Source organism: Guyanagaster necrorhizus (genome assembly GCF_019112545.1).
Source record: "Guyanagaster necrorhizus MCA 3950 unplaced genomic scaffold BT62scaffold_12, whole genome shotgun sequence".
Classification (NCBI taxonomy): Eukaryota; Fungi; Basidiomycota; class Agaricomycetes; order Agaricales; family Physalacriaceae; genus Guyanagaster; species Guyanagaster necrorhizus.
Genome location: NW_025064891.1, coordinates 272,620 through 286,217, shown reverse-complemented (window position 1 = coordinate 286,217; position 13,598 = coordinate 272,620). Strand labels below are relative to the sequence as shown.

Genomic DNA, 13,598 nt, shown 5'->3' with positions numbered 1-13,598 from the left:
AGGCGAAAGCGTGGAAAGCAAACAGGCACACACAGCAAGGGTTGGGTCATTGTCCCGTCTCATACAGACTGATACCGTTATAACGGCGGCTGTACTGGCAGTATTTCGCTGGCATCGTCGACCTGGGCAACGACTAGGACATCTTCCTTGCGACCATCATGCAGACTCACTCTCGCCCAATGGGGCCACGCAGCTTTCGTTCTGCCTCTCCAGCGCCTCCCGTAAATCTTCCGGAAACAGCACCTCTCAATATTCGGAAGCCTAGAATGCCGGATGCCCTTTCACCTCCTCGTCTTGTTATTCCCAAGGCATCTTCTCCAAAACCCGTTATCCGTGTGTCCATCCCTGCCCCCAATGGCTCGGACAATAGTACCTCTGGCGATTCGCCTATTTACGATTACTACGGCGGTCCCCGTCTTAATACCAGTACAAAGGCGCCTTATGGCCCCGATGACATGACCATCCGCCCCGCTTCTTCCGACACCACTAGGCCCGCTCTTACACAGAAACCCTCCGAGCCCATTGACGAAGTTCGCACCTTACTGACTGATCTTAAGATCAGAACAACCTCTTCCTCAGCATCTGATCTCCAGCCTGAGGATGATGCTATTCCTGCACAAAAATTGCCATCTCTGCCTTGGTCCGATGACGTTCTTGAGCAGGTCGCTTCACTTGGCGAGGGCGCTGGGGGTGCCGTTCATAAAGTCAAAGACAAAAGGACTGGCAAGATTATGGCTCGTAAGACCATAACCACCAGAGGGGCGCCCATGAAGCAATTACTACGCGAGCTATCCATCATATCATCCACAGAACATATCAACATCATTCTTTTCCACGGGGCATATATTTCTCCGTCGTCCAGCGAGGTCAAGATACTCATGGAACTCGGTGAGGGCGGCAGTCTCGAAGCTGTCGGTAAGCGGATCAAAGAAAGAGGCGCTGTCGTAGGGGAGAAAACAGCTGGACGTATCGCCGAAGGGGTGCGTGTTCGCAGCTCAAGTGTTGAATCCCAGTAATAGAAACCACCTAGGTTTTGCAAGGACTTGCCTATTTGCACAGGAAGAAGACGATTCACAGAGACATCAAGCCGTCGAACATTCTTCTCTCCCGAGAAGGAATAGTCAAACTTTGCGATTTTGGTGTCTCCGGCGAGTTGATAGATTCAATTGCAGGTACGTTTACTGGTACGAGTATGTACATGGCGGTAAGTGGTTGCTATAGCTATTATGTTCATCCCGCTCCTCATTGGTTTCTTAGCCCGAACGAATCTGTGGCCATGAATACACCATACGATCTGATGTTTGGTCGACGGGAATATCGTTATTGGAGCTGGTTCAAAACCGATTCCCTTTCCCTAACGATCTACCACCGATCGAACTGATGATGTATATCACCACAGGCGAAGTAAGTCATTTGTGCGTTCTCAAGGTTATATTTTCATCTCTATCTCTATTCTTGTTAGCCCCCTCGTTTGGAAGACGGGGGTGGTCTACAGTGGAGTGATGACATGAAGGATTTCATCAAGGAAACGTACGTACAGCAATATCTGTTATGATTCCAAGTGATGGATATCTGATCCAAGGTTGACGGTTGACGCGATGGCAAGACCAAAACCTCAAGATATGCTGGAACATCGTTGGATCGTCGGTGTCATGAAGCAAGAAGTGAACATGGCGCGATGGATCCGACAAGTTTGGGGATGGCCAAAGTCAAGCCGGCGGTCACGAGATCAGTTTAGTTCTTTCACTGATATGATGAGCGACAATCTCACTATTCAAAAAAAAAAAAAGGACGAATTCGCGGCCGTCTTCTAGTCAACGAACGGATTCTTCCGGAGGGTCACCTGGAGGGTTAGATTCTTCTCCCAACATATCGTCGACGTAATGTCGGACTGTAAGTTACCTATGAATGACCCTTTCTTGTGTTTTCTGATGAGTTGTCTTTGAAGTGTATTCCATTTGGATATCTGCTTTCGAACATTTGGTTTTTCTCGTAGTCAGACGTCGATCATATAGCATCCTGCATCTCGTCATCTATAATCTTTTTTTCTTTCTTCTGAGGTCGCGTTGTATGACCACAAGGGTTCTATGTAACTGTATATTTACACGTCAACTCGTCGTTCTGCTTGCCATTTTACTTGATGATGCACTGCCTACCCGTAGATACAAAGTCCCTAGCCACGCAATTGTTCCAATATCTCTGTTGCAAAAGAATTTAGTTTTAAATTTTCTTATTTGCACAGCCAAGTAGCGCTTTGAGTGGCTGGTGCCTACGAAGCTGGACTTGGGGGGGGGGGGCAATTTTGATGGAAAAGAGGTCGGGACTTTTTAGAGCCTGTCGTAGGTTGCTCATAAAATATTTGGAATTCAAGTGAACTGGGGAGGGGGAAGGGGAGGGGACTTTTCGAACCAAGCCCACGATGCATTCAAGGCCGGTGATTAGAAAGACGGATATTGAGCGTAGGCAAAAAAAAAGTCCGTGAATATCGTTCGAGAAAAATTCTTTTCTTGTAAAAGGGTTCTGACATCATTTGTGCTCGATTGTAGCACATGGGAAGGGCAGGTGGGTGGCCATAAGCATAGGAGGACTGAAGAGAGTCCGGGAACCAAACCAAGTGCGTCAGTATTCCGCGAAACGATTAAACGAAGAGATCGTATCAGGATCGACGATCTCGAAGCCGGGATGAACTGTAAAAAGTTAAGCGTAGGCCTATTTGGACGTGTCTGCTAAACGGACGGAGGCGGAGAGACGTCAACTCCCAGAGAGAGTGAATTCTTTACCATGCGGGCCGAAAGGGACTTTTATTATGTGGATCATGTTATTGCACAAATTGAGGTGAATTTTTGGGAAAAAGAGTGTACTTTGAACAGCCTCGCTGCCAGTGTTACCATGCGAAACATGCAACCTCTCCGTGTATGATCAAGGGTCGATTGTTCTCGTTGATAGTAAGGAAGTGAATAAGGGTTGGATGCGGATCCTATGAGCGGACGAATTATGATTGGGGAATAAGATGTGCTATTGTACCTGAACGGCAGCGTGCGCTCTGTTTGAAATAACTTATAATGCTCATAGCAGACCGAATTTGGGTCAAGAGTCTGTCCGGACCCACAGCCCACAACAATTGGATATTTTCTGATCGGGGAGGTACGGTGAGCTATTGATAATGCGTTGATAGAACGTGCTGGTGCTGTGGGGGGTGGTGGTCCATAGTGATGTATTTTTACGTTTCAACGGCGGCTCAAGAGTCCTCGGGGCAAAAAAGACGATATCCGGACTGAAACCCTCGGTCAATTTGTAGAGCGACGAGGTCCGTGGACATGCCGCGGTGTTGGATGACGGCCTGGAGCAGTGACTCTGGATGATTATTATTATGTACTTGTGTACTGAGGGTACGTCAAAATGTGCATGATTTGCATGCGGAAGGAATTTACGACATATCGAGGTCGAGAAATGTCGGGGACAACATTAATAGCGCGTGTGACGGTCCGGAATGAATGCCGCGGTGTCCGACCCTGGAAGGAAGAGCTTGGAAAATAGTAAAAAAAAAAAAAGTGTGTGAATATACCGGAATGAAAAAGTTGGATTTTGAAATTGATCGGGTTCACCCGACGAAATGGGACAGAATGCGACTCGGAATGCGCATCACACTGATCGAGCTTGCCATTGGAGTTTTGCGAACCACGCAGTCAGCCTGACAGAAAGAAGCCGAAGTGCCTCACTCTTTCCGTCATGAAAGGGGAGGGAAACATATCAGAAATATCAAACAATTATTCCTGCATGGCGCGAGCACCGACCCTTAGATCTCGGTGATCACCCCGGCTACCCGTGACAAGCCAGATCCTTGCTATAAAAACTTGCATACTACTACCATGCCTCGTCTACAGCGCCCTTATGTCCTAGTATGTCTCATCTTCTGTCGGCTCACCATTCTTCTCACTCTTTTTTTTTTTCTTTTCTTCTTTTTTTTTTTTCGCAGTTCAGCACAGAATTACCTTCCCCCGCCCCCCCAGTACTACCCGCCACACTCGCCACCACTCAATGATAGCCAGGCTCAGCGTAAACGACCGAAATACACCCGTAGCAAGACGGGCTGCATGACATGTCGCGTGAAAAAGATCAAGGTGCGTACATAACATGCATACCCAGGCCACTTCTCTCTCTCAGGTCGCCATCTAGTGTGACGAAACCAAACCAAACTGCATGCGCTGCACACATGGGCAACGTGATGTACGTTCTCGTCTGAACTGCCTGGTTGAATATTCATGTTTTCGATAGTGCACATGGCCTGACGGCGTGCCTCCACGGAAGAAACAGCCGGGGAGAAAGGACTCGTTTGACGGGAGACCCTCGACAGCGAGCTCCTCTGTTTCCGAAGATTCTGCAACACCGCCGACAAGGGACCCGACGCCTCCGCGGCGCACGGTGATAGACGTCGGGTTACCTCCCCTCGCTTCACGACGCCACAAGTTTGTCCTCCGCGGCCCAGTCTGAATCCACATTAATCTTCATTTTAGCGATCCATACCTCCAGCTACCCCCGGTTATGTCCCCAGAGTCTCGACAGTGGTCAGTGTTTTGTCTTCTCGCGTACCTCGTTCTTAGTTTCGTTTTTGTTCAGCGTCAGGTCTGGGTACGCACCAGAGATGGGGATGACACAGGATATGAGTTGTTACCCGCGGTATGAGCAGCCACAGCAGCCACAGCAGCAGCAGCAGCAGCAGCAGCAGCAGCAGCAAGATGCCTATTCGCCGATGCAATACCGGCCTGTTGCTAGCCATGCTCGTCAGGTGCCTGTTGCCCAGTGGAGTAGTACCTCCACAAGCCTGATGCCTCCACTTGAATCATATGTGCGTACAGCTTGCTGCCTTTTTTCTCTCTTTGCATTTTGACATGTCGTTAGTATCATTCAGCGCACGAGAGACCCATGGTAGGTGGACACGATCACCATCATCGATACCAATGACACTGTATACATACATATATATATATATATTATCGCTTTGCTAGACAATACGAACACTTTAAACAGCTTCTGCAAAGCCCCCATCCTCTGCGCACCAATGTCCCAGATATTGTAGTAATGCTTGAGCAGCCTCCCACCCACGAGCTCCAGGCCATCAAGGGCGCTGATGAGGGTCTGGCACACGGTCGGGTCATCGGCAAACGGACCTACGTTGAGCTCGGAGGAGGGAATGGTAAGGTTGAACAAGTGCCCGTCCTGACCGGTAAAGCCGAGGGATATGACGGCGACGAGGGAGGAGATGCGGTCACATGCGATGCCGTAGGCGCCGAGCTCTAAGGGATGGGGGGCGATGTCGGGCAATATGGGCGCGTAGATGGCCTCGTGATCACGTGATCACAACTTGATCAAAGTGGTACTAGTAGTGCGTGTGACTGTAGCTCTGCGGTGTCGGTGGAAAAGAGCGCGTTGCTACTCCCGCTGTCAAGGAAGATGCTCCGCGAAGTGTTCAGCAGCGCCGTTGTCGCTCCGTTCACTGCGACTCCTGGCAAGGGCAGCTGCCAGACACCGCTCGGAGGCGTCGGGAGTGACGCAAAGATGAGGTCACCTCGAATCAAGAGAAAATGAGTAAATAATCTGAGGACAAGTATAATGTACCTTGGAATTTCGTTTCGTCGATGCCGCCCAAAGTTAGTTCCGCGTTCCTGACTGCAAGTACAAGCTGAACAGGGCTGCTGAAATGTTAGGCAAAGAACCCCTTGTTCTACCAAAACGGCAAAGAGACCGGACGCCTGTGCGCCCATGCCCTGGATCCCACTGAACGGATCAATGTCAAACGCAGGCGTCTGGTTGGTGATCAGGAAAAGATCTACATTGGGCACCACAAAACCCCCGACAGCCATCGTGTCCGTCCCGCTTCGGAGCGTGAGTATGTAGTTGGCACCAACGACAGGGTCGACACCGACGCCCGTGGCAAACGTGATGCTGCCCGTTCTTCCACCATCGACAAAGGTGAAACTCTGCTTAGGGTCGAACCGGACCTGGTTGCAGGCGCTCCCACAGAGGGTACCTGTTTACATTCGTAGATGGGAGGATATATCAAAAGAACGCGTACTAGCGAATTCAAGGGTCCGGCTGCCGGTGTCAAAGACGACCTGAGAGACAGGCGGTCAGTGACGACAAGTCTCCTGTGAAGGTGTCCTGACTTGACAGATTCAATCAAAGGAAACGTGGATCGTGGCGATTACCTGAAATGTTGCCAAACCATCTAGGTAGAGTCCGAGAGAGTCTAAGAGGGGACTAGGTGCAAAGTGTAGACTTGCTGTAAATCTGTGCCTTTGAAGAAATCGTCGAGAGGGACATTAGAAGACTTGAGAACATTGCATCGTTCGTTACAGGGAGATGGAATCATATTTATTGGGTTCGACGACTCTCACAGTAGCAACCCGGTAAGTGTATTGCCGGATGTCAATAGTGGAGTAGAATCTTTATTTTGGATTGTCATCCTCTGACCGTCATCATGGGTGTGCCTCCAACTCCCTCTTATCACCACCTTATCAGCTAACCCAGCCCAGCATCTGCAGAAGAACTCGTATTCAACGACCCTCACCCGCCCCATCCCAATGCCATCCTCGCTTTTGGCAAGGTCCTTGGTCACATCAAGTTTGAGATCCTCAAATCGCGCAAGGACTGGGACAAGCATGAGCCCAAGATGTGGTCCAGGGCCCGCGGTATCACTAACGATGACCTCGTTGCCTTTAACCTAGAGGTGCATTTCGATTATGGCTCTCAGCGCTGTCTTACTCCCGTCTACAGGACGATCTTGTGCTCGTTCGCAGCGCACCCACCTCTTACGGCACCATCATCCTCGGAAAGATTCGCATCCCAGCCATCAACGACGATGAAGGAGAGGGTTACATTCATGTTCGGTACGTCGACCTGCTGTTTGTATGTATTCCTTTCTTTGCTTGACAAGGCGTAGCATCCATGATCCCCCTGGCGGATCCACAGACGACGTCAGGTTCCATTCCCTGTTTACAGACGAAGGAAACAAGAATGCAGATGGCCAGGCCACCACCTGGCGTGCCATCCAGACTAAAGATACTGCGCTGGAATTTTTCAATGAGTGATTTATGTACATAAATAAGTACGTGTACAGTAATATTGATTTGCTGCGAAATTCGGAGGCCGACGAAGCCCGATGATCCGAGTCAACGAGACAGAGTCAAGTCATGTCAAGTCATGTGACTATGCTGGTGGCGGTGTCTTGAGTCAGATGGCGTGGAAAAAGGGAGACGCTGAGGGGGGGCGCTGCTCACCGACCGACTGCTCGCCATCGCTGCTACCGCCTGTCTTCCATCTACTCGTCTCTCTCCAGCTTAATCGACACTATCCTTCCCTTGCAACAAAGTCTCATCGTTCTTCGACAAGACTTTGTTATCGGATCGTCCTAGTCGACAAGACTTGGACATCCGCCTCTGACTATATTGTCGCCATGTTCACCACAACTCCAATTCGTTATTTTCACCCAAACCTCGCTGTCATGCCAACTCTTGCTTTCCACTCTGTTTCTAACCGTACCCCAATTGCTTCCCCATTTAATGTCTACTCTATTACCATCTGAATCCTTGCTCATTCCAGATTACTTGGCCTTCAACTTGCAATATCAGTACAAACCCACCTCATCCCAATAACCACAATTTTGCTTCATTTTTTTGGCTTTTTCCCATCTCAATATCTCGGTCAATTTTGGCGCCGGTCTATGCATCCCTCGATTCATTCTCTCGCCCATCGGGCCCCGCCTGCTACTCGCACCAGGGTTCGTTGGCAGCCATATGCTTCAATGCCCTCTTCTGCTTCCACTCCCCGTTCGCCGCCCTCCACTCCCCCGGCTTCTCCGCTCAATTCCGACCTAGACCGCCCACGCCACCAATCTACCAATCCAAAGACAAAATATGCCTTAGGACTAGTCGGTTAGTTCTCTTTCACTTGCCAACCACCCTCTTTTTCTCATACAGCCGCCAGACCAAGCTGTAAAAGCACTATGTGACATATGGCGCCCACAAGATATTCCACAAGTTTACATTGCTTCCGGTGCTATATCCAGCAGCGATCTTACAGTCCTGGTCATGCACCCTACTCTATCAATCCCAGTCCCACCCACAATGGTCTCCAAGCGAAACACACAGCAGCTTCCCTCTCCAGTCACCCCAACCTACGAACCCACCGACGAAGACCCACCCACTCAGCAGGACGGTCCCAACAAGACTCTTATTCCCCTCAAAGGTTTCGTTCACGAGGTCCTCCGTCGTTCCAAGACATCTGGCAGCGTATTACAAACCGCATTATGTTATCTCGCCGCTATCCGGCCCAACGTCCTCGAGCTCGTCCAGCTAGAAAAAGTAGGCCATGGCCCGAGAGGAGAGCCGGAATTGGCTGAGAGGATCACCCCCGCGACTCAGGCCGAGCTCGAGCTCGAGCTCGGCCTCAGTCTCGATACACTTGTTGATCCGGGAAGCGATGTGATGGATACCGTAAAGATGGGTACCGATAAGATGTCAACCGACACACCACCTGGCAATAACGATGAACACAAGACTGCCTTGCTACCCTCTCCTCCCATGCCATCCCCGCTCCTCTGCCCCAGGCGGGCATTTCTCGCCTCGCTCATTCTTGCCTCCAAGTTTATGCAGGACAAGTGCTACTCCAACCGCGCATGGGCCAAACTCTCTGGGTTGCAACCGAGAGAGATCAGCCGGTGCGAGCGCGCCTTGGGCGATGCTCTGGGCTGGCGGCTTTGGGTAGGCAAGACACCTGTCGTCGATACCATCCCCGCCACCCGTCCTGTCGTGAGGTGTCGGAGCGAGAGTAATCTCACACACTCTCCGCCACCATTCTTGAGTGAGCAGACGTCGACTCTGACTGCGAAACGGGGATTGAAGCGTTGCTCGACGCTCCCGGCGGACGCATTTGGTGCTCACACACTTGAGCCCCAAGTGTCTCTGCTGGATAGCTCGCTTGCTTCATCTTCGTTTGATATCCAAGTCGACGTCAGTATTCCCGCTCTTACCAGTCAGGTGAGTTCTCTCCCCATTCTCTAAATATCTAATAACTAACCTGGCCTCGAAAGAACATGGCATCAAATTATACAAGCCCACCCACACCAGGACTCACGTACTCTCCCTCTTCGTCGTCTTCGACCTCATCTGGGGACCGGACGATCCAAATGTCGACTTTTTTGGACGACAACATGTCGGGCTCGTTCCATGATTCGACCTGCAGTGTCGAATCGTGGGACAAGGCCCCGGATATGCTTGGGTATGACCACGAGTCGGTTCCGTTCATCGAGTTTTGTAATGCAAAACTTGGTGATCCAAGTCCGATTTACCCTTGGAGTGCGCATGCGTTGTGTCAACAGTAGCATTAGACGTTCTCTCTCTCATCTCGTCTTTTTTTTTCCCCTGTACTTTTATCACTCTCTCTTTCTCCCGTGTTTATATATATATGACTGACCTACATGCGTTTTCTCTCCTCTTAAACCCGTGCGATGCTTGTGACTTTTGATTCTTTGACTGGGGGCCCATTTGTATGCTTGTTATGTACTTTCTTTTCTTCTCTTCCACAGTGTATATTGAATTGGTACGTAGGAATTGAATTACAAGTGTTTTGCGGGACTCACTGTTGGGCAGGATTGGTCTTGCAGTGACAGTCAAGCGCCTAATGCAAAAATGGGCAGCCAAGGTCCTGCTTTGCCTATTACGCTCACAAACTAAAGTCCATTCTTTTCCTTTTTACCCTTCTTTCCTTCGTCAGTTCTAAAGGCGATTTATTATACTCCCGTCGACACTCCCGGCATATCCGCATTCCTTCCGCGGGAAAGCCCCGCTGCGCCGTCCGACGTATTGATCTAACTAGTCGCAATTACTAGGATTTGACTCGGTCGTAGAACAAGCCATCGCCAAGCGTGCATAATGATAATGTCCACATTGATGTCCTTGACGGCTCGAGCACTTGCGGCAGCGATGCAACTGGTATGTCAAAGTCTGCAGTCATTCTTCAAAGTTGACGCTCGTTAGCATCGAGTACCCCTACTTCGGGCAGGATGGGAAGTATCGACTTTTTCAACTGTGGTATTGACGATAATGGTTGGACGCCTCCATATATATCGATCAACCCAGCGACCCCCTTCATGGCGGACTTGATTAAGGCTTTGAAGACACCTGGTAGTTCGTTCAGACCCTGCGAGCTGTTTCTCGACATGTTTGAGAAATATGCTCAGGCGCACAACGTTCCATCAACAGTCATAGCGGCATTTGCTTTGCAAGAGGTATGTCGGTCGCTCAGTGCTCGTTTCGTTGGCTCAGCCTCGGCAGTCTGGGTGTAATCCATCCATTACTGGTGGTGCGGGAGAGGCGGGGCTTATGCAGCTGACTCACGACAAGTGCTACGGTGCATCGGATGGGGATTGTTATGATCTCGTAAGAGTCTCTCATTCCACTATCTCCGTTTAGTTAACACAATACTTTACAGGACTTCAACATTTTGACAGCCACTGGGTACTTTTCGAAGAAACTTGCTGATAGTAACGACAACCTTGTCCTTACCTCTGGGGACTTGGATAATGGTTGGTACAAGGGAATGATTTATGTAAGCTATTTTCGGTCGTTAAGACGGCTGAACGATATCGGCAGGCCGAGGCGACTGCTGCTGCAGACGGTCCCTGTTGCCGATGCCAGAACAACCTCGACTAGTGCGTTCTTGCGCTGCGAATTCTTGTGCATTTCTTGCGAGCGTCCATCTAGCCTTCAGCAATTCTTCAATGCGTGGCTCCAGAACGTGGACGCGTATGAACCCGACTCAGCGTTTTGGAAAGTACTTTAATCTGGACCATTGTCAGTGGTAGAGACAGCATTAGTAGACTTATTTGTTACATTATACTTCAGTATTGTTGAGGAATTTACCAAGTCAAATTGGGGCAAGAGCGTGAGAAGGTCTCGACCTGTTTGACTATGAGCAGCACTTCGACTGCATCATCTGGACCCTCGTCCCCTTCAACCTCCGCCTCGACGCCGCCGTCGTCTGCCCCGTCACCTCATATAGCTTCCCTGAAGCTCTCCGACGAAGAAATCCCTGACGTCGACAAGGCCTTGGCTGTCGATCTCAAAGCCCAGGCCAACATTGCCTTCACCAGTCCGTCAACTTTTTTCCGTCCCCCGTGTCCAGCTGATCATTTCGACGCGGAAATGAAACCCTTTTTCATTAATTTTGCCTTTCATTTTCATCTCAAGGCCATGATTTCACTGCTGCTGCTCGTCTGTACACGGAGGCTATCGACAAGAACCCTCATGAACCTACGTTGTGGTGTAATAGGGCCTATGCTAGGATGAAACTCGAGGAGTTTGGGTACGCGTTGACGGACGCCTGTGGGTGGTTCTGTAACCCCCCCTGGAGGGCGTACACACTGACCTCGCCATTAGCCCATGCCATCCAATTGGATCCCAAATACGCAAAAGCGTACTACAGGTAAGGAAAGAAAAAAAAAAATAAACAGAATACCAAGGATCTGATCCCACAAACCCTTAGACGAGCAACATGCTACCTGCAAATCCTCCAGCCCCAAAAAGCCGTCCCCGATTTCCGCAAAGTCATCGCTCTAGAACCCAAAAATGAAACTGTCCGTGCGCAGATGGTCTCTACGCAGAAGCTTATAAGGAAGATCGAATTTGAAAAGGTGCGTTGGGCACGTTGGGTGGGGCTGGTGCATCGTTGAGTAATGTGGGATGTCAGGCCATCGAGGTAGAAGGGGAGAAGAGCCCCATCGAGAGATGCTACGAAATCATAGCTGAGGGTTCGTCTTGCAGACAAGGTGCTCTGTCTGGCACTGATGTTTGTCGATTCAGGCGGGTGCGACGTTGAGACGACATACAGTGGTCCAAAGCTCCCATTGACTGACGGGAAATACGGTATCACGCCCAGCTTTATCAAAGATATGGTAGAATGGTTCAGAAATGGCAAAAACCTTCCGAAACGGTATGTATGGGAGATCGTCCTTGGCGCCTACAATCACTTCCAGGCCGAATCAACAATGTTAGAGGTAGCGCTGGAAGAGGGCGTTACTTGTGACGTTATTGGTGATGTTCACGGTTGGTTGAACCTTGGTTAGTTGGTTCCATCGTCTTGATTTTGATTGGGTTGCAGGTCAGTTTTACGATATGCTTCATCTGTATTCGATGACGGGAGAACCGAATGAGAAACACTACCTCCTCATGAATGGAGACCTTGTCGATCGGGGATCGTGGTCAATAGAGGTTATATTAACAGCGTTTGCGTACAAGTGTCAGTGCAAGCCCCTCATCATTCATCTTTGTGAGCTAACAGTTGAGTACAATTAGGGTTGTACCCGAAATACATGTTCATCAACAGAGGGAACCATGAAGCAAAGGAGATGAATCGTACGTATGGGTTTGAAGGCGAGGCTAAGCACAAACACGGCGAACAGTCGTATAAGGTTAGGAAACTCTTCTGCTTCCGCTGCATGTAGTCGAACTGATGGCGTCTAGCTTTTGGCACATGCTTTTACTGCCCGTGAGTGCGTGTTTTTAGTCCAGGATATCTTTATGTGACCCCGTGTTAGTGCCCTTGGCAACGTTACTCAGTGCAAGTAAGCCGCCTGCGAAGAAGGATAACTCAATCTTGACGGATGACGGGAGGAAACGCTACTTTGTCGTGCATGGTGGGCTGTTTAGTAAAGACGATGTCTCCCTGGAGGATGTCAAAAATATCGACCGTATTGGGCGACAGCCTGGTCAGGAAGGGTTAATGTGTTTGTCTTCTCCGCCTTGTTACTACCCTGTTAGTGATATTGATCCCTTTTGAATAGGCGAGGTGAGGGATATCTCGAATGGATCCATCAAATCAAATTAAACCCGGCTTTTAGCTTTTATGGACTGACCCTCAAGTCATGCCCGGCCGCGGGCCTAGTAAACGTGTAAGGTCCAGCGTCCTACCTCCTCCGAACTCATCGTAAAAGGCTAGCTCCAGGGTGTCGGTATAGCATTTGGTCCTGATGTAACAAGAAGATGGTGTCAGTTCAATAAAGGTAGGGATCAGACCTCAGCATCTGAACAAGAGCGCTTGCTAAAGATGGTCTAGTCACGGGTATTATCCGTAGCCATGAAGTCCGCCAAGGTAAAATTTCAGTCGCAGGGGTTTGATCTCTCGTTGATGCCGGGTTAAACTAGACGGGTACGAAATTGAACATGGGGGATTATGTACGACGGTAAGTACCATCATGAAGCAGTTAGTACGGGCGTCGTTTGATCTTGCCCACAGGTTTTTTCTGCGCCCAATTACGTGGATCAGGCTGGAAACAAGGGGGCTTTTGTATGTTTTGCGTGTCTGGCTATTCAACATCATTGGCTCATCACTTTCAAGATTCGGATTGATTCGTCTGGTGCTCAAAACTATTTCCAGTTTGATGCCAGTCCACATCCTGCAATGAAACCTATGGCTTACGTGCAAGGAGGCCTTGGGAGTCTGATGATGTAGCCGCAATTGTATCTATTTTATACAACGTTGAACCTTGGGTGCATTCAAGGAAGGAAGAATTGGAAGACGACAAGAAAGCAAAATAAATTACA

At 49.6% G+C, this 13,598-nt stretch overlaps 6 protein-coding genes across 6 annotated transcripts; 5 read left to right on the top strand and 1 right to left on the bottom strand.

Moving 5' to 3' along the window:
• Positions 1 to 39: 39 nt before the first annotated feature.
• Positions 40 to 2,250, top strand: BT62DRAFT_931764 (kinase-like protein). The gene is made up of 7 exons (XM_043186195.1): positions 40 to 980; positions 1,031 to 1,204; positions 1,258 to 1,404; positions 1,463 to 1,530; positions 1,583 to 1,732; positions 1,791 to 1,893; positions 1,949 to 2,250. Exons 1-6 carry the CDS (start codon positions 159 to 161, stop codon positions 1,882 to 1,884), a joined length of 1,455 nt encoding a protein of 484 aa, XP_043039811.1. The 5' UTR covers positions 40 to 158; the 3' UTR covers positions 1,885 to 1,893; positions 1,949 to 2,250.
• A 1,543-nt stretch (positions 2,251 to 3,793) lies between these two features.
• BT62DRAFT_110982 (uncharacterized protein) lies at positions 3,794 to 4,958 on the top strand. Its single transcript, XM_043179725.1, has 6 exons — positions 3,794 to 3,899; positions 3,977 to 4,121; positions 4,177 to 4,227; positions 4,276 to 4,466; positions 4,515 to 4,565; positions 4,618 to 4,958. The coding sequence occupies exons 1-6, from the start codon at positions 3,892 to 3,894 to the stop codon at positions 4,886 to 4,888; spliced, it is 717 nt and encodes a 238-aa protein (XP_043039810.1). The 5' UTR covers positions 3,794 to 3,891; the 3' UTR covers positions 4,889 to 4,958.
• On the bottom strand, positions 4,906 to 6,370 carry BT62DRAFT_894405 (acid protease; the record flags this gene model as incomplete). Its single annotated transcript, XM_043183176.1, is given in 6 exon segments — positions 4,906 to 5,340; positions 5,379 to 5,566; positions 5,617 to 5,667; positions 5,687 to 6,028; positions 6,074 to 6,113; positions 6,260 to 6,370. 6 exon segments carry the CDS (start codon positions 6,368 to 6,370, stop codon positions 4,906 to 4,908), a joined length of 1,167 nt encoding a protein of 388 aa, XP_043039809.1.
• On the top strand, positions 6,316 to 7,088 carry BT62DRAFT_993972 (uncharacterized protein; the record flags this gene model as incomplete). The annotated part of the gene is made up of 4 exons (XM_043190444.1): positions 6,316 to 6,482; positions 6,534 to 6,727; positions 6,775 to 6,887; positions 6,935 to 7,088. The coding sequence occupies exons 1-4, from the start codon at positions 6,479 to 6,481 to the stop codon at positions 7,086 to 7,088; spliced, it is 465 nt and encodes a 154-aa protein (XP_043039808.1). The 5' UTR covers positions 6,316 to 6,478.
• Positions 7,089 to 7,508: 420 nt separating this feature from the next.
• Positions 7,509 to 9,699, top strand: BT62DRAFT_110162 (uncharacterized protein). The gene is made up of 4 exons (XM_043179723.1): positions 7,509 to 7,931; positions 7,984 to 9,035; positions 9,089 to 9,597; positions 9,648 to 9,699. The coding sequence occupies exons 1-3, from the start codon at positions 7,721 to 7,723 to the stop codon at positions 9,377 to 9,379; spliced, it is 1,554 nt and encodes a 517-aa protein (XP_043039807.1). The 5' UTR covers positions 7,509 to 7,720; the 3' UTR covers positions 9,380 to 9,597; positions 9,648 to 9,699.
• A 1,310-nt stretch (positions 9,700 to 11,009) lies between these two features.
• Positions 11,010 to 13,584, top strand: BT62DRAFT_968023 (protein phosphatase 5). Its single transcript, XM_043188889.1, has 15 exons — positions 11,010 to 11,381; positions 11,436 to 11,481; positions 11,542 to 11,689; positions 11,746 to 11,806; positions 11,859 to 12,101; positions 12,157 to 12,294; positions 12,351 to 12,466; positions 12,519 to 12,543; positions 12,593 to 12,810; positions 12,896 to 12,946; positions 13,000 to 13,057; positions 13,111 to 13,146; positions 13,200 to 13,237; positions 13,291 to 13,341; positions 13,393 to 13,584. The coding sequence occupies exons 1-15, from the start codon at positions 11,342 to 11,344 to the stop codon at positions 13,504 to 13,506; spliced, it is 1,383 nt and encodes a 460-aa protein (XP_043039806.1). The 5' UTR covers positions 11,010 to 11,341; the 3' UTR covers positions 13,507 to 13,584.
• The last annotated feature ends 14 nt before the right edge of the window (positions 13,585 to 13,598 follow it).